The sequence below is a fragment of the Xyrauchen texanus genome, chromosome 45 (assembly GCF_025860055.1).
Source record: "Xyrauchen texanus isolate HMW12.3.18 chromosome 45, RBS_HiC_50CHRs, whole genome shotgun sequence".
NCBI lineage: Eukaryota > Metazoa > Chordata > Actinopteri > Cypriniformes > Catostomidae > Xyrauchen > Xyrauchen texanus.
In genome coordinates, this window is record NC_068320.1 from 22,551,923 (window position 1) to 22,579,823 (window position 27,901).

Genomic DNA, 27,901 nt, shown 5'->3' on the forward strand with positions numbered 1-27,901 from the left:
CAACATGCAGAGATGCCGTGGAGGAGCCACGGAAACAGATGTAACTGTAGCAAACTGCCATGGTGGGCACAGGGGCGAAAGTTACCACACTGCAAAAAATATATATATATTATCTAAAATAATATACATTTACTTTAGAAGCATTTTTTTTTCTTGTTTTAAGCATAAATCAAACAAACCAAACATTAATTTGTCAATAAACGTAAAAAAAAAAACTAAAAAAAAACTTGTTTCTCAAGGGAAGTGATCTTGTTTTAAGGTTGTTTAGTTGCAAGACTAGAAGTGCAGTTGAAGATTTACCAAGAGATTATTCTCAGGGGCCTTTTGGGCCGTTCTTGAAGTCGAATCCCTTCAGAGTAAAAGGCCACTGCTGGAGCGGCCCACCAGTCATGATAAAACTGTTATGAATGAAAATGAGTGCTGGGTCACACCAGGGACTTGGGTTCAATCACGTTCTGCCTGAGACCTACTCGTGACTTTGACAAGTTAAGACTTTGCTTTTACTATTTCACACGCCTTTTATAATTTCGTGCAAATTTCTGGTCAACGCATTTCAATTTCAAAGGCAGAAATGAGGTTAAATCACATCTGTCTGCGTTGACCCACCTTAGTATAAAGTGCAGTTTCCTTGGGAAAAGGGTTGATTTGTTTGATCAGAGTAAAACTTGGAAAGGAAATGAGGCGCAAGATAATTTAACATATATACTGTGGCTTAAAGCTGAAATATGTCAATGTTTTCCAATGTTAATACATTTTCTCTTATCCCAGACCAATGGAAGACAAGGGGCATGTTTGGGACACCTGTTTGCGATCCCATTTTACGACACTACTGGCGCAGGAAAGGCAACAATGCATGACATTTCAATGACATGAAATTGCTTGAGAGCGCAGATTTCTTTTCAGTGTTGATGTACTTCCTGATGAAACAGGACGTTTGGATGAAACATATCAATGCCCTTTTGTTAAAAAATATACTAAAAAATTATATATTTATAATTTTTCCCATTCGTTGAAACAAACCGACCAGAACCAAGGTGAATTGCACTATTACAAATGTGATTTTTTTGGGGAAAAAATTTGAAGCAAAAAAGTATTTGAAAATCTTACAAATAGACAACGGTACAAGACTGTGTACTTAACATCTTTCATAAGGGAATGAACTACAATCCCATGAAGCATTGCAAATAACATACTTAAATAAAAAAGTATGGACAAATAAAAGCTGAAAAATTTATTTAAAGTTGTTGATTAGAAATCATCTTTTTAAATGTATAGCAGAATATTCAGATATTCAAATATATAAGATGTTTGAGAGTGTTGGTAGACAGCCTATTTTGCTGGGATTTTCTAATTGGTGGATATTTTGGGTTCAAGCTCATGGTGTTGTTCTTCACCATAAACATTATTGTTTTTAAATGATGTTGAAATAACGTGTCCTTGTGGCTTCAACAAAGGCAACTACCATCAATTAACAACCTCACAGCTTTAAAGGTATATAAGTTACTGTTAAACATCTATTTGTCTATGGAAAAATGAATGGGATTTTTACTTCAGCAACCCAACTGTTGTGCTGTATTATGATTAATTACTTTCTAGAGAGTGGCAGGTGTTATTAGGGGCAGGACACTTTCACTCTGGACAGCATCTGATTGGACAAAATTCTTTGTAGTGCAAGATGAGTCATCAATATTTTTGGTCAATTTTCCTGGCAGAGAAAGTCTGTTTTTAAATGTAAATATACAGTATATGCTTAAAGTCACACACACACACATATACATACATATATATCTATCTATATATCTATATCTATATATATATATATATATATATATATATATATATATATATATATATATATATATATAATATATCAATGGTTAAAAGGTATTAAAAGGTATCCACCAATATATATATATATATATCTCATATGAATAGTTATCACCTCTGATGTCATATATATATATATGACATCAGAGGTGATAACCATTGACTTAAAACCACAAAACTCAAATTGCTATCTCAAGGGGTCTTTAAACATAGAATCCGCCAATAACAATTGGACCTCAATGTTGTTGCAGCATGGCTACATGCTAGCTACAGAGTGCTAACGCCCAGTACTATGCATTATTTCTAGCGAATAAACTCCACAGGTCCCTTACGCCAAGCTTCATTCACACTAGCAAACACATAACACACACAGCAATTCGACTGGGGGCGGAAGACCAAAAAAAAAAAAAAAAAAAAATGCATGGAAGATGTGGTATTTCCTGCAGAGGCTAGCTGCATCCCAAATTATCTTTTCAAGGAAGTTGTGCTTGGCCATGCTCTCCTCAGATCAAAGGCACGGATGGAGAACGTGGACGTGTCCATAACATACACCTCTCTGCTTGCACGGGCTGTGCCTTTCTCCCCTCATCTAAACAACACTTGAAGTGCCGGGAGCTGGAACAAAGGCTTGTAACTTAGCCATTAATGTTTTATTGTTTTTTCCCGAGTTTCTTTGTCGAGCTGTTTTGAGTTTCCGCAACGAATTCCTCCACGTTGCATAAAAGCATAATGCAGCCCCATTTCCACGCGCTGCGTCTTTGTAGAATAAAAGATATATGTGTACAAAAAAGTGAGAACTCCCTGATGTTGGAGGTAGACAGTTGCTTTTCAAATCCTAGTTTTGGTCCTTTATTTTATTCAGCAGTGAAAAGCCATGAATACAGAAAATAATAACGTCCGTTACAGTTCTTCAATCGCGACCTCTACTCGCACAGAAATCGCTAACATATGGACACAGTACACGGTAATGAAAAGTATCAAAAATGTGTCTCGATTCGAAGAAACGAAACCAAATTAAAAAAGCAAAAACAACTTAAAAGGTATCCACCAATTACATAAACATGTTTTTGCTACAGTCTCAATTTACTGTATATATAGGGGATTCATATTCCCGGAGAATGATAGTATTAGAAAGGATACATGACTCAGCTGGCCAGACGTAATGCGTCAGAACGTATGCACAGAGGTACAAGCAATAAATACACACATTAGGAAAAGCCTTACAGCGATGCAACGCAGATGCAGGAAAAGCAGGTTTGCTATTCTTAGCAAGCAATGAGAGAACAGTAAAAAGTCATGAAATTCAGAAAAGAAACACTGATATTTTTTAGCTTAAAAAAATGTCTGGTAAATTCATGGGTCCACCAACATTTTTTTTTTTTTTTTTGCATCTTTTTACATAATATGCACAATTATCAAAATACAGACAAATTCATCCCAGAAAAAAAAAAATCCAGACAATCCTAAAATCTATTGTAGGAGATTGCCCATCTGGAGGTTTTTTTTTTCTTTCTGGTGTTATGTGCAAGCAACTATTTGACATTTGTTTAAAATGTTTTTACAAAACCCATGCAAACTCTACAGGTAATATGCATTCTGTGGCTGAGAGTTTCTTTTGTCGACCCCCCCAAGAAAACAAAACAAAACAAAAACAGTATAGCTGAGGTATGCACACTTTATGCACTGTATACTTAGTCCATCATCCTGACTTTTATTATATGCGTTTATTAATTCTTATTTCCAGTCCACCAAATTAATTTAGACATGCATTTTTTAATAACACAATATCCTCTTACAGGTATTTTTTTTTACATATTCATTCTACAAATGTTTGAAGACAAACTATTTCAATGCAAACCTTCAATATCTGCCTTTGGGAATGTAAACTGGCTGTTGGCAATGTCCTAGATGAATCAAGCGGAAAATGTCAGTGTTTGTGGTATTCTAACAACTCGTGCAATCTGCCATTTCTTTTGTTCAAAAAGTTTTGTGAAGAGGTAGAAAGCCTTTTTGGATAAGTGGGAGAACCCTTTTTTGTATCTTCCTTTTCAAAGACGCTGCGTCCTTGTATTTGGTGTGATAAAATTATTATGAATGTCATCTTCAAGTCAATTTGCTGACTCCAGCAAATGATAAGGGATAAGTTTTGTTCCTGGGCCCAGCTGGTATCTTACTGGTGTGTGTGTGTGTGTGTGTAAGTGTGTGTTTGTGTGCTTAACTAGCAGCCAACCCCACGGTTTGGCACAAAACTGGAACAACTGCACAGTATGTTTCCATACACATAAGAAGACAAACGTTTACATTTTCAGTTACAATACAAAGCAGTTATCTGTTTCGGATAGGTTGGTATTTAAACAGTAAAAAGAGAGTGGAAAAAAAAAATGCTTTTGCGTCATTTTCATCTCCATCCGATACATAAGAAGAGGCAGAAATCTGTGTAACTTTGGTTTGACTGAAATCAGAAACGAATATTAAAGCAACAACCGCTTTTCATTATGACATCAGCAATGTTCAAATAAAAGCGACTGATCTCTTCCTGTTTTTCCTAAATTAATCTCAAATAACTGGTTGCTACTTATACACCATACATGGTTTAAACCACAAACCTTCCCATGATCCAACACTAGCTGTGTCTATATAGCCATGAATTTTACAATGTCTGAATCAATGGAGCAAAGCAAACATCAGCTAGAAATGGATTTCTCCCTTTCCGTAATGGCTATGTTATTTGCTTTTACAATATAACCAAGCCACATCATTTCATATCGACTTGAAATTATGACTTTTTTGGCTTTACTAGATATCTTAAAGTTTGGTTACGATATTTTCGGTTTCGGCTCTGAAGGAAGTACGGTTTTAAGACATGACACATCGGACAGCCACAATGAACAGTACATTACACTAGTAAAAAAGAATGACGAGATGGGTCACGCAAATAATAATCAGAATTGAACGCAATACAAAAACTTTTTCTGCACTTCCACTGATACACAAATGGTTATTTTGGTCATGATCCATTTATAGCTGCTCTCTTGCTCTACCCGAACCACATGATGGAAGCTGAATCAGGGTTGACCGACATCACTAGGTTAGAGTGAGTTCTTCATCTGTCAATCAAATTACATCAAAATCCTTTTAATCTTTGTACAGGGCTAAAGGAGACAATCCCAGAGGTTATTTGAAGGTAGTTATTGGGAAAAAAAGCTTCTCTTTGTACTCGTTAAAGTCACAGAAGGCTAACCAAAGAGTCTGGCGTGCTTCTGTCTAAGCTATTGGCCGTTGATAGTGTTGGCTTTGGTTTCTAGCTGTCGCCTGTGACTCTTTGCAGGTAGACAAAGCTTTAGAACAAGGAGGTAAAAAGACTAGAAGAATATGCAGAAACGCATCTTTTTTTGTCTTTGCACGGTGCTCGCACAAACAGTTTTAAGTTGCAACTTAGAATCACATACTTTTTCCGCAGAAATAGAGCTAGTGCGACTGGATTTCTATTTTTTTTTTGTTTTTGTTTTTTTTTACGTATTTGGATGGCTAAAACAGCTGTGATACCACGGTTGTGTTGATGACGTGACTTTAGAAATGCCATTTACAGTTGGTGGTGCTGCAAACATGACTTAAAAGAACATAAGCTACATTGCAGGAGGACAAAAACAAGAATGAAAAAAGAAAACGACCAAAAACAATACTGCTTTTTTCTTTTTCAAATTCTGTCATACAGGCAGTGACACTAATTTTTGATACTACTCATGTGCAAAAAATAACAGAGCAACAACTTTAATTGAACCAGCAATTGCATCTAACATTGACGACTACTGTGGCATGGATATTCACAAACTTAAAACTTCTTTTTTGGCAGTATATGTGGCCGTTAGCTTTCTACAGAACGGACTCATTCCCGTTTTTTGTCTTTAGTTGGTCCATGAGCCTTGTATTTGTTGTGTGGCCAAGCAGTTTAAAATGAAATCATGTCCATTTCTTTTGTTTTTAAAAAGCAGACGTCCCATGTCTGTCCATCTGTGGTCCCTAAAGATCTGTGGTATAGATTTTCTTTGGGCCAGTCTCCAGATGCATGCTAAATAAATATTCCCCCCTGCTTCCAGTCTTTTACATTTCTGTGGTTGTGGATTATTTGAGAGGGCGGGCCCTGAAAGTGGCAGGGCCCCAGTGGAGGGGTGGGGCAAAATAGTCACTCCAGGTCTTCCGATAGGTTGCCCTCCTCAAGCTCTCGGTCGTCATCCAGCTCAGGACTGTGATTGGCTGTAGTCACCAATGACACTGGACAGTCGTCGTCATCCAAATTTAGTGGTTCCTCTTTGACGTGAATTGGAGGCCTGTAACAAAGCAACAAATCATACGAATTTAGAGGAAGGCCTGGTTAAAATAACACAAAATAAACTTTGAAAGGGGGTTGTTTTGCAGTAATGCCTGGCTAACTGTACATTATTTGAGATTCAATAATTTTATTATTGTGTGAGAAGAAAGAAGCGAGAGACAAGAAACTTGCACAGCTATGTAGCAAATCAGTTGCCTTCGAAAACGGTTTATTATATAGTTTTGTATTCATCACGCAAAAGTATTTAAAGGAATATTCTGGGTTTGAATTGTTCAGTCAAAATAAGTACTTGGAAGCATTATAGTCTTTAGAAAAGTACATCTTAAAATTAAAAAATGATTTAATAAGGTACATGTTGAAAAACATTTAACAGAAATTAAACTCCAATTAAGGAAGTGCATGCAGAAATTCGAAACCGTTGCCAATAAAATATGCTCGCTGTTGAGAACTTTACTGATGGCACCTGCTATTTAAAAAGGTGAAAAAAAAGGAAAAGCTTCAGTCCATTACTATAAATAATGGAGATTTTCTCATCCTTTCACCCCTAGAGCAAAGGGGGGTTGTTGGGTGGATTGGTGTATAGTGGAGCTTTTTTTATCTTGTTAATAGAAAGTGCAGGCCTTCGTTAATATGCAGGGGCCGTGGTGGCACTTCTCAAGTGGGGAGACATCCTGCAGCTAGACTCCACCATTAATCAACTTCAGATTGCAAGTTCTCTCGGACACCATGATCCATGTTTTTTAACTCTAAATGCATGAATATCTTTGCCGACTGTCAATAAATGAAGGAAGGAGGGTCAAAAAAAAAAAAATCGGGAAAAAACACAAAGCTGTTTGGCGAGGAGCGTTTCTTGGCACCGAAATGCCGACGAGAGGGCGGAAGTGAGGTTACTAACAAGAATAATAACTCTGTCATACACAAACAAGGCTTTAACATGATCTCTGGCCCTTGGCAGGGAGACAGGTTTGCGCTACCATAATAAATCTGACAAAACCTAATTATTTCTGACACGTCGGATGCATCAGGAAATCCCGCTAGACTGAAGAGAGAGAGAGAGAGATAGAGAGAGATAGAAACCTTATCAACTAGTCTCTGTATTAGGCCATGTCTGGCTGCTCTCTCCTGGGCTGCACTCATCAATGGCAGGGGGAACTTTAAATTTGAAAAGAATTTTAAAAGGTACAGATTACTTTAATATTTATAGCAAATAGATTATTATTCAGATGTGGAAGCGGAGGGATGTGTCTGTCTCCTGTACTCAGTTGGAGTGGGGTTTGGCCCCTTAACTACACTGGACCACCACAATGATGTTTGGCACACCCTCAATAAATACCTGCATACACGATTAAACGTTTCCCTTTCTTATTAAAGCAATTAATTCAAGTGCAATGGTGTCTGGTTGGTTAAAGATATCCCATCATTCCCTGCTCTTGTTGGCATGTCCATTTGTGATTTCAAAAGTCATTTATTTTAGTACTTGTAATTAAAATGATAAATATGTTACTAATTTTATAGAATAAAAAAAATTATATTTTGTCAACATAACGTTTGATTATAAAATATTTTTTTAGTCTTTTTATTAATTGCATGTAATTTACATATTTTGTTTTTGTAATGTTACTGATTTTATAGAATTTTTGTAACTTAATTTTTATTTACATTAATTTAGTTGATTTTTGGTATTTTACTCCCATCAAAGGCATAACAACAATACTATAATGTTACTAACATCCATTTGGTTGATATCACGTTTGAGTTCAACAGTTTATTTGTTTTGTATTTTTATGTAATGTATGTATGTTCCTTTTTCTGAATGTTACTAATATGACAAATGTATTTTTTATATATAAAAAAAAAAAACTACTTTTATATTTACATAACTCATTTTCATAAATGTACTGCCATCATAGGCATAACAACAATAATATATTGTTAACAAAAATCTATTTTGTCTATATTTTATATTTCAAAAGTTATTTTTCTGTAATTAAAATATTTCATTTTCATAATGTTCCTAATTTTACAGGATGTTTCGTAATCTTACTGCTGTCAAAGGTATAAAAACACTTAGTAAATATTTATTTTGTTAACAACATTTGATTTTAAAAGTATTTTTTTAGCAATTGTATTAATTTTCATAAATTATTTACATAATATTAATTTTTTTTATCATTAAACATAACTTTAACTTTTACTACCGTCATAGGCCTTAAAAAAAATCCTTGTAATAATGTTTGATTTTTAACCTTTTTTTTTTTTTTTTTTTTTTACATCTTTTTAATTTTTGTAATGTTACAAACTGGACAAAATTTCTGGAATTAAATTTTTATTTACATAACTGAAGTTGATTTTCAGCTTATAACCAGTACTATAATGTTAATAAAAATACAATTTGACGACATCACGTTTAATTTAAAAAAACTTTTTTGCAATTTTATGTCATTTTCAAGTAATGTTAATAATTTGACTGAATTTACATAAATTATTTACATAATTTGACTGCCATCACAGGTATAAAAACGGTTCTATAATATTAATAAACATCTATTTTGTCATCATAACATTTAATAAGGCCATAAAAGACGCTGTTGACCATTATTGCTCACTTGCTGTTCTGTCTGCTGTATTTATTGTACAATAACAAACAGATACACACTTAAGGATATTACACAGAGACAAATGATCCCGGTCAATCCGCCGTTCCACTGGCCATTAAGCTTGACACAGGCCTTTACTCCTAATGTGAAGAAGCATGGCTTACAGCTTTCATTTGCATTAATTATAAATCAGCGGCATGCTTGTGCGGTCAGAGAAGGAAGACAGCGGCAGACAGTGAGAGAGAGAGAGAGAGAGAGAGAGAGAAGAGAGTAATGATTAGTCCTTGCTGTCCCTTCTTCACTGTATTAAGATGTCAGAATGACTCATTTAGTGTTTAATGAGAGGCTGGCATTGGAAAAACTGCAGCCTGAGTCTGTGCCAGTCTCTGTTTGTGTGTGTGTGTGTGGACACTGGCAGAGCGCTTGTCCAAAATGATAAGCAACAATCACAATGATACTATGACTGAAAAACAACTATTTTCAAGTGTGTTTCTCAAAGAATATGGGTGTCCCCAAGTTATCTGCAGCATTTGACTGATAGCATTAACCTTAACATGTTCAGAGAAAGGTAAGTCTAATCGTTCCGTTCATCAGGTTGTGCATTTCTCTCAGGAGACCTAATGTGAATGTGTTGTTATCTTTAGCCTCTTCATTATTAAATGCAGCCCAGGAAAGCCATTCACAAAACATATTTCTTACATTTTGGGCATGTAGAGGCCATGTAAGAGAGATTTCGACTATTGAGTATTTATGTCTTAACGCTTCGAGAGAAAATGAGAAAAAAAAAGACGGAGAGGAAGGGAGGGTCTACAAAATCGACTCAACTGTCCATTATTAAAAGTTAAATAACCAGAGGGAGTGAATACACAGGGATTCTATATGAATCTCTGGCTTGGCCAAATTCACACTACTGCCCCACTTCTGACTCAAACACACACTCTGATTAACACACATTTCTGGAACTCCCTTCCAGTGTACAGTGTGTTTAGCAAATGGTTCTTTGGGTTAGTACAAGCAATGCTGTGCCATCTAGAACAGTGTTTCCAGACCACTGTGCCACGGCACAAAGTTATTGAACTATTTTCAGTTCACCAAGAAAACGCTTCAACCTAAACATAAACAAGTACTTTTATTACTTTCTGCAATCTTTCTTTTTCTCTCTTCTACATACATGTTTTCAATGTTTATTGAGCACATCTCCTGCTTTTTTACGTGGCAAACTCATAAAATCGACCCTCTGTGACGGCCCTTGACGCTGGCGTTGAACGGAGCGTTGATGCCTCAACTCAACTCATGTGAAATGCACTTTACAATGACGAAAGAACATTATTGAAATTCAAAATTATTATTATTTGTCTATTATTGTGGTCATTTCTGATAAAAGTCATGCTCAGCACTTTAAATAGTCTACTGTAGGAAAATTATCCCGTAGATCTGCTTTGTGTTTATAATTCTTACACTGAAGTCAGTAGATTTGTAGCCATGCAATTGTAATAAAGGAGAAAGACGTTATTGAAACGTACTATTATTAGACTATTATTGTCATCTTTTTGGATGAAAAATAATGCTCAGACTGAAGGAAGACTATAGATCTGCTTTGTTCTATAAAGTCTCTTGGTAGATTTCGGTCATGAATGACTCAAAATGATTCAATGACTCACTCATAGCACATAAGACACTCATTTGTCGCCACCTAGTGACATTTCCAGAAAGGGACTGAACTAATCAGTTAATAAAATTGAACACATTTGTGAAACAGAAGCAAGCTTCACCAAAATACTCTTTATTTTGCAGCTAATTCTGCACAATTGTACACTTGAATAAACTTTAAATCACTAAAATAGCTGGAATTGGTGCTTTTAGCTTATTCTTTAAAAAAAAACATCCCCAGAAAAAATGTCGTGGACCAGTGATTGTCTTACCTTTTTCGCCAATCATGAGTTTGCATCCCTGTAATTTGTTGTGGCATTGCAAGAACAAATCTACAAATTAGAAAAGAAGCAAATTTGTTGTTTTTTCAATCACCCATTTAGCGCTCTTGCCACCTGTGACCTCACACAGAGTAGCCTAACTATGTGACTTGTTTGACTTTTTTTTTGCATAGCTGAATTTCAAACATTACAAGTAAACACGCTACTAAGACGGACAGAAAACATTCTGAAAAGTTATTGAAAAGGAAAAATATTGATGATGGTTAGCCTATGTGGGATGGTGGTGTGCATAGAATTCTTTAGTCGTAAAAAGTGTGCCATGGCAGAAAAAAGGTCGGGAAACACTGTAGAACATTTAGAACATTTGACATCTAGACATTTGTTTTCACTTTTCTGCGCTAAAATGTTTTAGTACAATTTAGGGTCGCTGCTTGATGCCCAATGTAAAATCTGGGACCAAGAGCAAAACCAGTTAGACCCACTGATCTAGAATATGTGATATGCAACAAAGTTTATGTGTGTTTTTGAGTGTGTACTGGGTCTGAAGGTGTGCGACACACTTCCCGCTGTCCTTAAAGCTCACAGTACTATCTTTGGCTTGGTAAACACAGCCAATCCAACATGAGTGACATCACTGATAAGGGCAAGCACATGCTCTGTATTAACGCTCGTCTGACCCGCACCACATTAATCTTTAATCAGCCTGTGCTCTCTCTCTCTCTCTCTCTCTCTCTCTCTCTATCTATCTGTCTCCTCCTTTCTCTCTGTAAGCCATTAAAAAGATGGAAAGGCAAAGATTATAAAGTAATTAATGATATAGTTAGCTACTAAATATTAATAGGAACAGTCTTGCATAAAATATAACGTATAAACCTCTGCGATGTGGATGGTGGTGTAATTACAAGGGAATCTATAATTATGGCAGCCTTTCAGTTCTTACCTATTTATAGGTATGAGCTATAATCTAAGAACCGAATGTACACTTAACCTCACAGCTGGATGATTTTGGCTTTCTTTTGGAGCCCGTTTGGAGTTAGCATATGTATTTTAGACGTCCTGTAAATAAAATTTTAACAATGTTATGGATATTCAAACCACTGTCAGATTCATTGCTAATAATCCTGATCTGAAAGACCACCAAATCAGCCCCAGTCAAGTGTCTATGTAAACATGTGTGAACTCACAGTTGGGTATGTGGGGAGTAACCAGGGCTGCTGTGTCCGTTGGTGTCCAGGTGATCTAGCGAGCCGTTAAGATCTTCGTGAGTGGTACCCTGTAATAGGCCGGTTGGGCTTCCGCACATAAGTCCTGGAGGGCTCGCCCCCATTAAACCTGACGCACTACTGTTCATCAAGCCCGGATTACCCAGCAACGGCAAAGAGGTCTCCGCCAACGCAGCCTAAAGAGAAAAAATGAGAGAGACGGTGTGGGAATACTTATATTCAAACATTCAAATACTTATATTCAAACAAATGTCATTATGTATACTTTCCAGGTCATTCAAGATTTATTTTTTATTTTTTTATTGAGTTATTTCCAAATTATTTCATGCCACATTTCATAGAAATAAAACTACATTGTTATAAACAATGGAAAATTTGCAAAAACAACAACTTTTCTTTTACGATGATGTCACCAAGGCAGAGTGGGCGAGGAAGTTTATATCAGCCAATAATATCATTGCTCACTTTTCAAAAACTAATCAATTTCTGGTTGATAAAATCAAGTCCCGCCCTACATTATTTACAGTCGATTATGCTGTTTCGCTCAGAAATAGATCACATTATTCAAGTAAGATATGTAAAACTTTCAGGCTTTTATCGTAATTCAAGTTTCGAGTTCAAAATTGGTTTCCTTTTTACTTCCAAATTATTCCTTATGAATCAATGTTTTTTCCACATCTCTCCATATGCCATAAGGTGATTAAAACAGACAAGAATTGTCACACAGTGGCAGGAAAAAAACTTGGAAAATTCTGAAGTTGCTAAAATAATATTTAGTTTATGATAATGTCACCAAGTTCTAGTTGGGATAGAAACATAATATTAACCAACAAAAACACAGCCCATTTATTACGATTCCAATTAAATCTTGATGGATAAAATCCATAAAAAGTCCTACCCTGAATTTTTTGTTCTTTCTGCTGAATACGTCACATTATGGAAGTTAAATGCATTGCATTGTCAACCCTTTTCAGTAGAAGCATTGTCATAATGGGGTGTTTCCACCTCGTTCAAAACTGGGTTACTTCCAAATTATTCCTGAAGAATCAGTGATTTCCACATCTCACTATATGCCACAAGGAGATGAAAATGTTCAAGAATAGTCGTGATACCGTGACAGAAAAAACAATGATTGAAAAGTTTCGAAGTTGCAAAAACAATCTCTTCTCATTACAAGACAGGCCTCAAATTAACAGTGAACAAGAAACCCAGATCATCCACATGATAATGAAAAAAAAAGAAGACTCTTGGCATTTTCGCCTACTGCACATTAAAGTTATATACAGTAATTAAATTTTAAAATTTCCGACACAACACCTCGCTGGCCGACACTGCGAAGCCAAATCATTTATGACAGTTTGGATAAATATTAATGATTATGCCCTTGCATTTGCACAGGCTGCTATCAATCTGAGACTGGACTGGCAGAGAAGGTACCTGCCTCTACCACACGGTGTCCTACTAGACTCTCACTGCTGGTGCCAACCTGCCTCACACACACACACACACATACAGACTCAGAGCTGGGAGTTTACCTGTAAGCTTGCGTTGAGAGCCGCCCCATAACCCAGACTAGACGGCAAGTTCTTCACCAGCGTCGGGCTCCTGAAAAGAACAATCCAGCTAATGATTACCTTCAATCCATTTTAAACAGTGTCTGGAAGACATTTATATTGTGTGTTTGTAAGTACCCTGTTATCTTCTGAGATCTGCGTTTCTGATATTCCATTTCATCCACAGTCCACACGGCGCCTTTCACGTTCTCTACTCGGACGAAACACTTGTGCAGGCTAAGGTTGTGTCGCACGGCGTTCTGTTAAACACACACATACATGAAATTAAAATGAGCCCATTTACTTTCTTAAAGGAATGTTCAATACAGGTTAAGCTCAATTAACAGAATTTTTGGCATAATGCTGATTTCCACAAAAAACTATTCTGTCCGTTCTTTATTTAAAAACAAATGCAAAATTGTGTTTACATAAAGGTACTTATAATGGAAGTGAAGGGTTCCCGTCCAGACACATTGTTTTAAAAGTATAACCACAAGATGTAAGCAATATAAATGTTAACATTATTGTAGCGTGATAAAAAACACTTACTAACATTATCTGTGTAAAGCTATAGCGTTTATGGACTAGTCCTATTCACTCCCATTGTAAGTGTCTTACTGTAGTAAGTCGAAATAATGTTTTGTATTAATCAACATTATGTCACAGATGCTGATGATTGATCTTCACTTATACTAAACCCGGAAGATTCCTTTAAAAATATTGCAAAATATTTTATATTTATAAATTTCAATAAAATACACATTTATGAAAATGACCCATAAGCGCATAAACATTTCTAATCAAGAAGCATGCATTATAAATAAAGAAATAACAAAATACGACAAGTCTTTCACATCGCCATAAAATAATCCAATTAAAACATGTATCAAAGAAGCCAAACAATAACCTTTGCTCATATTACATTTTTTTCATGTTTTATTTGAGGGGAGGTTGTGTTTTGCTGTAAGAAAGGGAGGGAAAGAGGAATATATAAAAATTAAAAAAAAAAAAACCTCATAAGCACATCTCGCATCTGACCTGAAAATCCTAGGATTTGATTGATCTTAATGCCCATGGCTCTGAATATGATAATTTTAATATTAATGAGCAAATGAGCAGTTTTATTATGCATGCTATATAGTTATAACTAATAAGCTGGCGGGGCTGAGAACTCGATCCCCAAGCTGAGCTGATGAGACCAAGCATAGATATTAAATCACCTTTCATTCCTTTTTAAAAATTCTCTCTGTTAATCAAATGGCAAGCCCATCACCAGCCGGCCCCTGCCCAGACCCTCACAAAAGAGCAGGGAGGCTCCGAATGGAAATTGTAAAAGGAGGGACCCAAATATTCAGAAAGCCCCTGTACTGGCTTCTTTGTTCCACTAAGGACCAGATTAAAATATTAAAAAACGAATGCATACGTGGCCATAAAAATGCTTATAAACGCTAATCTGAGTGACTCCAAACAGGCACAGGCAGTAAATGAATCGTAGCCCATCATGCATCCGTACAAGGTGCTATTGCACACCCTTGTGGATCTGTAATCATACACTGGCATCATTAGCAAGCCAAATTCAAATTAATTCACTTTGCTAAATCTAGTGCTGGGAAATTATTCGCATGCTGATGAGAGTCAGAAAAACCTTGCTACCTTTGAGCGAACCCGTTTGCACCAAAATACATTTGACAAAGAACAGAATCGACTCCGAATCGAACACTGCTATGTTGCTTGGACCTGCACCCAAGACTTTCACCCACTGTTGCACTTATGTGTATGGTTGCGTGACAATAAAGGGATTTGATTTGATTGACTAGTACAATAGAATAGTCACCCTTCACTTTCATAGCATCTTGAATGAAAGTGAATGGTGACTATTCTATTCTAACATTGGGCCTCATATCTCCTTTTGTGTTCAAGAACAACATGAGGGTGAATAATTAATGACAGAAATTTCTTTTTTGGGTGGACTATCTCGTTAAGCAGAAATACCTCATTGAACTCTTTGAAAACATATAGTGCATCTCCATATCCCTTATCGACAAGCAACCTTCTCATGTCTAAAAATAGGGGAGGGTTTTTATTGTACCCTCCTTTTCTTTTTCTCCCAGGCCGACAATGTATTTGTTGGGACAGTGATACAAATGAGGCCTTTTGTCCTGGGAAATAAAGTCTGTTTCCTGGATGACAGGGGCATTAGCGCTCTACGGGTCTTAACCTCCCTCCATTTGTCTTTCAGTTTTTATCATAGCACATGATCTACCGTGTGTACAAAGACTTTCCCACCACCATCAACAACAACAATGAAGGCTGTAGTGTGCGACTACAAGGCAGACAACCATCTTTCAAACTAATTAACCAATAATATGCAAGGTTGGGGGAAAAAAAGAGGTAGAGAGACCGAGAAAGAAGTAATACGCTGCATCTAACAAAAGGTGCTGATGATTGAGTGGCTGGTTAGTAATTAGCGCGTCAGAATGCACACCTCCCTGTCAAGACTCGGCTATTAATTGCACCAAATTAGAAAACGATATCAGCGGCTGAATTATTCTTTCACTTGTCAAAGAGAGAGGGAACGAGAGTAGGAAAAAGATAAAAAGAGCATTTGCCCTTTCAGGAGGCAGTTTAAATAGAAGGGAGCGCGATGCTAATCGGCCTACGTCAAGCAAATAAATGTCCTTCCAAGGCCACTGTAACTCTACGGCCAGTGGAAGCTAGTCTTGCGTAGGCAGACCTTCGTCTATGACAAAAGGTCTGGGCCATATCGCAACTTAAACTGGCCTGACTGATCCACAAGGGGCTGTTCAGACCAAAAGCTTTACGCTGCACAAGGAACTGAACAGAATTTAGGTGTTGAAGTTTTTTTTCCATGCTGTTCAGGCTGTGATTAGGAGGAAGCGGTTCTTTACCTTCCAGGTGGCGGCGTTGCGTCTGAAGTAGGCAAAGGTGCGCATGAACCAGCTGTAGATTTCGTTGAGCGTTAGCTGCATGTCGCCTGACTCCAAGATGGCCTGCGATGAGATGCCATTAAATGTCGCATTAGAGACTGGAGTGTGTTTAAGGCACCCTCACCCAGACTTAATTCAAGCAGCAATTAATTAGAATCTAATCAGGCTAAAGCTAATTTATTTCCACTCACCTGCCTGATGAGGGTTGCATAAGTAAACGGCGGCCTGACGTCTGCGTTCTTGTAAAACTCGTAGTTTGGGGCTATCTCTGTGAAAAATAAATAAAGAAATAAAGTGAAGCAGAAAAATAAATAAATAAACCACAGTGTCGCCACCTGGGATAATTGCTAAATGCATCTCCGCGAGGAATTCGCTCAGGATTTTATCAAATTAAAACGAGTGAAAGGGGGGAGGACACCTCAAATCACCATTTTACATATCCAACTAAATACATTTTTAATTAATCTCTCTCTGGAGAAATCTTAAACATTAACATGTGCGTGAAATTAGAGCCTCTGTCGATGTTTTGTATGTGTTTGAATAATTCATGCCCTCCCCCGCTTCCAACAGTTGCGGAAGACTAGTAAATATAAACATCAAACAGAAAATATTTTACATGCACAGCTTAAAATGTAAAATGTGATAAATATTGTATCATTTTCTATTTGACTGTAATTAAAATTCATGGAATATTGATGAACTACACTGTGTGATTTTTGTCCATTTTGCATAAAGAGAAAAAACTAAACAAAACAGTTTCGTTTACATGTCGTTTCAAAAGGTTGAAATATAAATGTAAAATTCAAGCATGCAGCTGTTTGATTGTGTTTGTACCTGAAGATAAGGGCATGGAGTATTTGTCGGTGTGACGTCTGCGCATTGCACCCATGCTGGGTACGTTGGCGGGACTGAGAACGGAGGGCACCTGGGGCATTTGGGAAAGAGGCGTGACTGGGGCTGTGGGCGTGGTGGGCGTCTGAGGTAAGTTGGGGGGCGAGACAGATGGGAGGTTTTTAGACATGGTAACACTGGAGACGAGATTCAGCTGTAGAGAGAAAGAGAGACAGTTGACAGTTTTAAAAGACTGAGAACGAGTGCTGGCTCAATTCTACAGCTGTGCTTCCCCTAATAAGCAAAGGAGGAAGCAGCCAATCTACACTAATTACAGGATGAAATTGTATCATAAGAATTCCAATTAGAGCACGCTGTTAAAGATTATCTAATGATCAGCCCGTGAGTTATCCCAGCCCATCTCTATCCCATAAGAGCTCCCTGGGTGCAAGTGTGTGTGTACAAAACACACACACACACACACACACACACACACAGAAAAAGAGACATGCAACCTGGCTTTCTGCCATGACCTGGTGCCTCTCTAGTTATCGGTCTCTCTCGCTTCCTGTTGTATCACCCAAACACACAGTGTCAGGTTTATATCAATACACATCTGAGATTAAGGATAGATCATGATGGTCGATTAGTGAGGTCAACTAGTTTATCTAGATTTTTCTTCTTCTTTTTTTTAGTTTAGATATTTTTAGCAGCAGTGCTATGCTTTAGCTGTTAGCCTGCGCAGAAAAAACCTCACTGAAAAATGACATCATTACGTCATTCAGACAATCAGATCGCACCATTGTGGGGTGTCTTGCACATTTTTTTTTAAAGTCATGCCATGACTGTTAAGTTTTAAAAAGATCCCTTCATTCTGTTGTGCTTAGTCTAGCTGTTTTTAAAAAGTAGGAATGGGCGATGCCACTTATTTTCTTTTCGGTCTGATAAAAAGTACTATCAAAGCCAATACCGCAGATTTCGATACAATACCAATAGTTCTAAAAATGCATTTATTTATTATTTTGTGATTTCTCAGGATAAAAATTGGTCATTTTAGACATTTAACATTATATTTAAAGCCATTATTTATTTATATGTCTAATTTACAGGCCTAAATTGCAAATCAAATCAGACATCTGATGAGTGGAAGAAGAAATGGATCCAATCATATGCAAATATTTGTGTATTATTTGTTGCTTTGAATCTTATGAAAACAATTATTATTTTTTTAATGGTAAATACAAATAAAATCACTAGTTTAGTAAAAAGCTTAAGTATCGATATTTTTATGCAAGCGTCGATCCTCTTAATTCAACATCAGTATCGATACTTAAGAATTGATCCGGACATCCCTAAACACAAGAATGCATCTTATGTAAACAACCCTTAAGAAATGTGTCAGATCGGGGTCAAGAGAACCCAAAGACAGCCATAAATACACAGGGCTTTCTTAAGACTAATTGACTGGACTATCTGTTCAGGCTGATATAACCTTGCCCTTATCTTCCATTCCTCCAAATTTTTGTGTCCCATCCCAAATATTTTGTGAGAAGACTTCACTTGACTGGATAATTCCATTCTGACCTTAAGTCTCGCTAATTCCTGCGAATAGTAATGACATCATTACATATTCAAACCAAATTGCCTTAACTGCAAATTTGCAAGCGGAAATCCAGAGCTGTCGGTGTTGAAAACGGCCGGCCGGTTAGGCATCAACAATGGTTTGTGGCACATGTTGTTAATACAATGAAATGTCAAGCTGACTATTCTCTGGCGACTGCATGCTACTCTATAGACAATTACAGCTCCACTTAACGATAATGAGATAATGCCAACACAGAGAGTGGCACACGCTATACCACTCAACGGCTTCAGAGGAAATCAATGACTCCTCTAGGGGAATGTTCTTTCCCAGCTAAATGACTAGAACTAAGACCTTGGAAGGAAATTAATGAAAAATACGCATTCTCTATCAGGGGAAGTCTAAGAAATAGGGTAAATAGACGTTTTTTTTAATCCAAGCATTGCATTGGTACACATTGCTGGTCTTTTTTTGCACAGTTTTACACAACCTTTTTGGCTTACGCCACCTCTTAGTTTTAAACCCCTCCCTCCAGTCACCTGTAATAGAGACAATATTCTGGATCCCACCAATTCCTAATGGATAAAATCAACCCCCCCCCATCCATTTTTTGTCTTGTTGAATATCCTGTTTCACTCCAAAATATGTTAAATTGGAGTAAAATGGGTAGAAAACGGCAATTCATGTTGTTTTTAAACTATTTTCTGCTTTTTATCGGGCCCTTGAAACCAGTCATTAAAAAAGTTAAATAAATACGATTATCAGCCATTGCAAGCCTTTTCCAAACAAATGTAGCACAAATAATACTGCTGTGCTGAATATATTGGCATTTGTATTTCTATCATTCTCCATGTTTGCAAAAACACACTGTTTGGTGTGTATAATGCATCTCCGTATAATTCATTTAGAGTCGGGTCACGGCACCAGATTTGAAGAGTCTCCTTCATAATGTCTTTCTCATTGTGGCCAAATGACCACATCAACTAGTAATTACACACTACTCCCTCTACACCGAGAGCAAAAAAAAAGCTTTAGATACACTGTCAAACACTGCAAAAAGGCACTCCATAATAAATCCTATCAAGTGAGAGAGCATGTATATTTAAAACGTTAAGACAAGGCTTTCCTTTCCTCTCCTCACCTGGTTACGGCAACAAGCGTAACATGTTTGCAGGCATGCAATCCAGTGTTTGCAAAATGGAATTTATTAAAGATTAACGGTGCAGGAGTGAACGAGACACAGGGATCAGCCTTTTACTACAGCTGCTCATCTGAATATACTACATTCAAGGTTGGCTGAGAGGAAGAGAAGGAGTTGAAAAAAAGAGCCCCTCATTATTCAGGACAAGCAGTCTTGGTAACTTTGATTTTCAGCCATCCATGGCATTGCCAAAAGGTAACATTTAATGAAGTGCCATTCAGAGTTTAAATAGGGTCATATAACAGTGTACAGGCACCTTGTGTTGGGCTACTGATAGCTGTTGAGGGTTTGGCGGTACTCATTTTGCAGTGCTAATAAATTCACACTATAAATATTAATCAGATGTGTGGGATGGTTCTCCCTCGGTCCTTTGCATGTGAGGGCATAAAAGTACCGCCATATTATCTATTACCTCTCTTCTTTTGCGTAATGCATTTGTGAGGAATATATGTTCTCTTTTGTACCTGCTAAAACCGATAACGTTAAAGCACTTACAAATGCCCGCTATGAGCCAGACAAAAAGGAAGGAACCCCCAAAAAATACAAATTGGAGACCCTCGCTGATCATTTAAGAACTCTTCATTAATTGCTCATCATCAAATGCAATTAGCAGTCCTTTCATGTGCGGTTTATGTAATGTAATACTTCATTAATATTATTCATTCATATGGATCATGGATTCACAGTTACAGGCTGAACGTTCTGAGTCAATTTCATCGAGCTGCTGGAATTCTGAAGATGAAAACGGAAAAAAAGAAATATGAATAATAAATTGACAGAGGTGAGCAGTCGATTCCTGATGGATTTACAGGATAATTATTCTGTCTTGTGATTATCTGGTTTATACGGTGGGAGGTGATGAGGAAAATTATGCAGCTGAAATTAACTGCTTGCTAAGCAGTGGCAACACTCTAACAATGTTTTCCCTCGCAAAATATTAAATCCCTAATAAATCATTCTGATAAATAAGACTAATTGCAGCCTACTCGCTTTTGTAGATAGTTTAATTTCCAAAACAATCCTAGGTGTCTTCATTTATTCACCCTCATGTCATTCAAAACCTATGACATTCTTCCGTGAAAGACAAAAGTAGATTAAGCAGAATGTCCAAAATGCTTTTTAGTGTACTATGAAAGTGATTTTGTGAATAACAACATACATTTAAATCTGTTCCTAACAAAAAGCTATTATATCTTCAGAACATTTGGAATTTAGTGCATAATATATAGACAATTTCTTATGATGCTTTTATACTGCTTTTTTGTCCTTTTTAAAGCTAAACAGCCCACTGTCCCATCCACATTAACTGTGTGGAAGAGAACAGCTCGGACATTCCGCTAAATACCTATTTGTGTTCCACTGAAGAAAGAAAGTCATATATGTTAGGAACAACATAAGGGCGTGTAAATGATGAACAAAGTTTCATTTTTGGGTGAACCATCTCTTTAAGAATGACATCAACAGACAAATCGCTATTTGTCTTCTATAGTGAACTTGACAGATGGGCCTTTTGCAAATATTGCTCCATTTGTTTTTGCTATATCTCAGACTGTTTACAGATTATGGGTTATTTCTTTACAGATCATCATCTCTCAAATTCCTCAAAATCTTTTCCCTACTTTAAGTGTGCCTCTGGTCACAGTGCTAAACAGCTTTTACCGGCCAACAGGTTGTTTGTAGTGCTAAAGCCATCAGAGAATAATGGCTCTGTGTTTGTGACTCAGATCGGGCGCTATGATTTAATACACTCACCGCCATAATAGGGTCCAATAAAACCAGGCATTATAAATCCCATTCTCCTCTCATCCTGGGTATCTCTTTCTTCCTTTCGCTCTCTGTTTCTGTGCTGTTAACAGCAGCGTTTAGAGAGCTCATTTACCAAGACCTGTTTACTGTACCCATAGCAATATGCACTCACCGGTTTTGGTGATGGTTTTGGCTCTGAGGGTCTCATGTGCAAGTGTGCCATCATCGCCTGAAGACGCTCACGTTCTTTAGAAAGCTGTTAACAGAAAGAGAGAGGGGAGAGAAAAGAGAAAACAGACCAGTTTTAGAAATGAGTGATTTCCCCAGACTACCACATTAATACACCTTGTTATCGAGCTTGTCTGCTTGTAATAAATCCTGCACATGGCATGGACTGGCTTTCTTAAGCCTGCCTCAAAGATAGAGACTTTAAGAGGAAAGCTAACACTGAAATGCTCTTTTCTGTAAAATGAAGTGAATGGTGACACTGTTTCCCATCAACTTTTTTTTTTGTTGAGCTGTTTGAATATTGTGCTTAAAAAAAACTTTTTGTGTTCCATGAAAGACAGAATGTCATATGGGTTTGGATCAACATGAGGGTGAGTAAATGATTACCGAATTTTTATTTTGGATGAACTATCCCTTTAAACCAGTAGTTCTAAACTGGTGTGTCGTGACCCAAAAAAGGGTTGTGGGTATGTTCTGAAATGATCGCAAGGACCGGGAAATTAATACATCCAAGAAAAATTTAACTTAGAATCACAACCAATGGCTTATCAACATTTAAGAGAGGAATAAAATGCTTCCCATATATTTTGTGGTTGATGTCAAAGGTCAAACTACTTTATTTTGTCATATATATTTATCTGTTATTTTTTAAGTAACATGACTAATACAATATTTGGCTCATTGTTTGTTCCATATATTAAGCTGGTAAAACCAGTAAAAATGTCTAAACATCCTTAAAACAAGTATAATACATGAGAAGCAGAAAAACATAATACAGGTCAAAACTTTTGAAACTCGACTGAAATGTTTCTCATGATCTTAAAAATCTTTTGATCTGATGGTGTATGCTTAAATATTTGAAATTAGTTTTGTAGACAAAAATATAATTGTGCCACCATATTCATTTATTTCATTATAAAACTAAAATGTAATAAAACAAAGTTTTGAAATTGATGACTTGGACCAAATAATAAAGAAAAGCAGCCAATAAGTGCCCAACATAGATGGGAACTCCTCCAATACTGTTTAAAAATCACCCCCTTGGCAAATAGTTTTTTACATACATATACATACATATACATATATATATATATATATAAACATGAATGGTACTACATTTTGTTAGATACCCCTGAAAACAAGACAAAATATCTTATCTTAACAATTTTGATACTGTGGGTTGCCAGTTGAAGTCCAATGTGAAATCTGGGTCTTAAAGCAATACTAGTTCAGAACCACTGACTTCAGCAGAATAGAGGAAAAGAGAAAGAAAGAGGCAGATTAAACCCGAGATAAGAGAACCATTCCTCGTGGTACGGTGATGGAGAGCTGAAGGTGGTGGAGGTCATAGAAAACAAATAGCACTTCATCTTTTTGTCAATAGCAGAATTTAGGTCAGCAAAGCTTTGACAGTAACAAGCTACTCAGGCCATAAATTAGAGGGTCCTGGTCGTCAACTCAAAGTCCTGTGGACACTGTTAGGGCTAGACTGAATCCAGCAGTTGCCGAGAGGTGAAGGGGTCCCGCAAACAGAGTGCCAGCCGATCCCGCCTCCCTGCCTCCTCGCGGGTCCTCCGAGGTCCAGTTAGTGCCCCGGCGATCTTCTATCATCAATCTAACTCAGGGAGAGTGACAGCGACCAGCTCGCGCGATGCACCGCCTTGAACTCCGCCAGCGAGCCGGCATGCAAGCTCTGAACCAGGCCTCATTACCACTGACGGAGCATGGAAGAGTGAAAAAAGCACGAAAAACCCCCAAAAGGACAGAAAACAGCAGTATTGCTGTAATTGGTCACAGTATAAGCACTGAGGTCGAGGCTTTGAGGTATCAGCGAACAAGAGAACAAGTCAAGGGAGAAATAGTGATGTCCATTTTGTTATTTTACATATAAACAAGAATTATTCATTCGTTCTGTTTCAAGAGCCCAACAAATAAATAGGGAGGGTTTCGCCAAGCGTAAAAACCTTTAAAGGTTGCGAGAAACGCTTGGCTTACATTCAGATGGGCATCACGGGGGCTTAGGGGCCACGGTCAGAAAGCAATCCACACCACAAAGGCAGGATGGCTCTCTGCGTGTGCAAACAACAGGGAATGTTTTCAAACTGTTTAATCTACATAAAAAACTAATGCAGTGAAAAGCTGAAGTGTGTACATTTTTTGCCACTAGCATCACCAAACTGAATTTCAAACACTCCCCCTTTGCTCCACTGGTCAGCCAAACAGATAGCCTCGCCTTAAGTTTACACCATTAGTTGAGACAATGTGGCTGGGATGCTCAAACAAACAGAGCAATGTTTTGATAGCACCATAGTGCCCAAGTGTTTACATTTTTGGCTAAATTTAACCTACAAATGGATCACTTACAGTTGTCTTTGCTCATTGAGTGGATAGCTCACATATTGATTTTGCTTTGCTTACACCTCATATCCACAGTAGAACGCCATTTTTAACCGCTTACCGGAAAACGATGACATTAGGAAACTGAAAATGAAGGTTTTTAAACTTAAACAGATTAGTGTGGATGTGGCCATAGGTGAAATATCCCTTTAAACTAGGACAGTAGACAATATTTAACACAGAAAACAATTACACACTTCAGCTTTAAAGTGTGGGCACAATAAAACGGCAACTAAAATGGGTTATTTATTTGAAATAAACAGGGAAAAAAGGTGGTTTTTAACCCCATGTACCCCGTGACGCTGACCCGTGCATCACATCCCACGCTGTACCAGGGTGGGCGGAGGTGTGAAGGAGAGGACCGAGCGATAACTGGTGGGAGAGATGACCACAGCGCTGCATAATAGCATCCCTCAATCACTGCTCTCATTATCTTGCCAACGTGTCACCTTAATAAGGTCACGCTCCAGCTCCTGAAAATAGTGGCCCTCTTTAGAGCTTCCTTCAGGTGCAAAGTGTATTTAATTAACAAGAACCAGCCCAGATGTGTGCATATTAATTGGACGGCATAGAAAATAAGCACAAACCATGATTCAATTATAAAGGCCTGTGATGGTTTTCACCTTTGTTGGGATGGATTTGTGAAAGGTATCCCTTGTGTGTTTTCACACTTTATGTGCAGGGAATTTTTGATGTCAATAAGCTAATTAATGAAATGCAACAGAAGTATGTTATGTTGCAAGAAAGCATTTCAAAAATGAGCAAACTGGCACAAATTGTGAATTGTGAGAATGTGATTATATTTATTTTCTTACCCACACTAAATTATTTCCTGCTGAATATTGTTTTTAATTTGTCACATTATGAATATATGCCACATTATGGAAGGTAAATGAGAGTTGCATAATTTATGCACCACTAACTTCACCGAACTGCAAAAGTAGTTACTGTTTTCAAACAGGTTTTCCCAACATAACCTCCAGCTGCCATTGGTTGATGTTGAACAGATAGCCCTGCCCCCAATCTCACACCATAGGTTGAGAAAACATTGTGTGTTGTACTGGTCGGGTTACTCAAACAAACAGATCAATGTTTTGAATGTGCCACAAAGATAATATGTTTACATACAAATGGCTTACCTATAGCTCAAGAGGAAGTATTTTAACACCAAAAAATTACACCACCTTTAAATGGGTTGCGAAGGTCATTTCATGTTGTCTTAAAATGCAAGTCAGTGTATGTAAATGAATATACTGTGCAAAAGATTTAGGCACTTGTGAAAAACAAATATATATATATATATATATATATATATATATATATATATATATATATATATATATATATATATATGTATGTATGTATGTATGTATGTATGTATGTGTGTGTCCACTGTACCTGTATCTCTAGTTGTTGTACCACCTGCATCTGTACACGACACTGAGCGGTACTCCTGTCGTCCAAAGCATGTTCATTATTAAGGTGCCTGTATGTAAACAGAAGAAACACATCAGCCAATAAAACAACCATTTATAATAAAGATTCCAGCATTGATGTCACAAACACACATACTGAAATAATAATAAAGGGTGTAAATGAAATTACTGTTGATCAACTACCAAAGATGATGATGAATACTGCATGATTTTTGGATTACAGGACGTCCAGCCCATTAGCTTTTAAGAAACGACAGTATGCCTAACAAGCGTGTTCTCCGCTCGCTGAAAGCTGGCATTTAACATCACAATAGCGAGACTGTCATCTCGTACGAGGCAGCGTTCAGTGCAGAGCGTTTTTTGAGAGATGTTGGCGTACAAAGGCCTTGCGCAGAGGTTTTGTCTTCTACATTTATCAAGCAATAAATACAATAAATGCAATTTAACTCGAGTAACGTTTAAAAAGCACCTCCTACGAAGAGTGCATTATTCCCCCGACATATTAAACGTATCTACTCATCCTTTCATTAGAATGTAAAAAAAAAAAAAAAAAAAAAATCACTTCAGACTGCTGGAGCAGTCAATGGCGGTCTTCCTTGATTGGATTTTGTCTGGAGGACACAAAAGAAGCCCACCATTAAAATAGACCTTTATTCCCGGTGAACGCATGGAGGCGAAAAGGTTTTTAAAAGTGTTGTGATGTTCGGTAATGAGCCTCTATCTAAATTATCATTGGTGACAAACCCACAAAGCGCTCTTTGAGGAGACATACTTGTGAAATGCCAAAGCTGCCACTCTCTTTCCTGTAATTATAGGTTAGCTTGCAGACCCTTCAATGATCATTTACAGTAAAACCTCTGATGCATTAGTGTGAGCTTAAAATGCACACACACACACACGCATGTAAAAACACACCCACATAGAGATGCAGTTTTAACACTACTAAGCATTTTCTCTATTCATTTTCATTGCCCAAGCTATTGTTTATGTGCAATATGCAAAATAAAGTATTCATAATCCTCCTCAAACACAGCAATCAAAGCAGAGGACATTTGCGAACACAATAGCCCGTGCCTACCTTTCAATTACGCCTGTGCCCATTTAAAATTATTTCATTCCATCACGCCCGTTTCTGCTATTGTAAACGTTTCAGGTCTAATGCTCAGATATTCTCCATTATAAATCAAGAGTGAGATAGCATTGAAAAAAAGCCAGTGAGGATGACTTAAGCTGGTGCCTTGCTTCGGCCCCGTGCCTAATTGCGGTTTCAGAATGCGCATGCAAAGGGGCATTTCATTAATCATGTAATCAGGTCTCTCGAAGGGAACTAATGCTGCAAATACCCTTTTCATTTCAATGCTCATAATGCTATCTTACGTGCTTGATGTATGGTGGATGTCATAAATTACAGCTGCTTCAAAAGCAGTGACTGCCTAGTTCCGCCATACCGACAGGTAGCTTGCTAAATAACACATCTTATCTCATGCACACCCATTCTCATTAGCAACCATCTAGATTTTAATCTTATTTCGTTGTTTCACAGCAAAGAGAGCACAATGGAATCAGGGACCAAAATTAACTTGCTACACCTGCCAATGCTAGGTGAAATAAGAACATTTGCCAGCCCTGAAACAATAGCCCTTGAAATTATAAAGCTGTTTTTTTTCCTTCCCTTTTTCGTGCATATTTGCGGCATTTGCATCATTATGTTCAAGATGAGTCATTCTTTGGTGGAACTGTCACAAAAACCTCACATAGTGGATACTGTTTCTCATATTTCCATTTTGGGAGCTTATTGTGAGGAATATTCCACATATGTGTTAATAAATCTTTACAATAAATCTTTAGCCATCCTAGATAAACATGTGATGATTAAATTTAAAGTTAAGTTGTCTTTGCACAATTGGTTTGTTATTACAATTCCATTTAAACCATGTATTGCAGTATGTTTCACTTATTAATAAAGTTATTGGCTAACTAGTCAGTACTGTACTGTATTTACAACTAACCAAATCTATTTTCTTACTTGCATTGGGTGTTTTACGAGTGTTAATTTTGCAACCTGAATGAA

General features: G+C 37.2%; 1 protein-coding gene across 5 annotated transcripts in view; it reads right to left on the reverse strand.

Annotated features, from left to right (window-relative positions):
- Nucleotides 1–2,680: 2,680 nt before the first annotated feature.
- Nucleotides 2,681–27,901, reverse strand: part of LOC127637527 (forkhead box protein P2-like) — a 128,297-nt gene continuing 103,076 nt past the window's right edge. For 4 of the 5 annotated variants that reach the window (XM_052118621.1, XM_052118619.1, XM_052118622.1 and 1 more), the window contains 10 exons: nucleotides 25,793–25,880; nucleotides 21,942–22,025; nucleotides 17,244–17,454; nucleotides 16,601–16,677; nucleotides 16,371–16,472; nucleotides 13,600–13,721; nucleotides 13,444–13,513; nucleotides 11,870–12,084; nucleotides 10,677–10,736; nucleotides 2,681–6,155 (listed from right to left, as the gene is read on the reverse strand). In XM_052118621.1, coding sequence (XP_051974581.1) covers nucleotides 6,011–6,155; nucleotides 10,677–10,736; nucleotides 11,870–12,084; nucleotides 13,444–13,513; nucleotides 13,600–13,721; nucleotides 16,371–16,472; nucleotides 16,601–16,677; nucleotides 17,244–17,454; nucleotides 21,942–22,025; nucleotides 25,793–25,880 — 1,174 coding nt within the window. In that variant the 3' untranslated portion in view covers nucleotides 2,681–6,010. The remainder of the gene's footprint in view (nucleotides 6,156–10,676; nucleotides 10,737–11,869; nucleotides 12,085–13,443; nucleotides 13,514–13,599; nucleotides 13,722–16,370; nucleotides 16,473–16,600; nucleotides 16,678–17,243; nucleotides 17,455–21,941; nucleotides 22,026–25,792; nucleotides 25,881–27,901) is intronic. The other variant, XM_052118620.1, reaches the window with a different exon arrangement.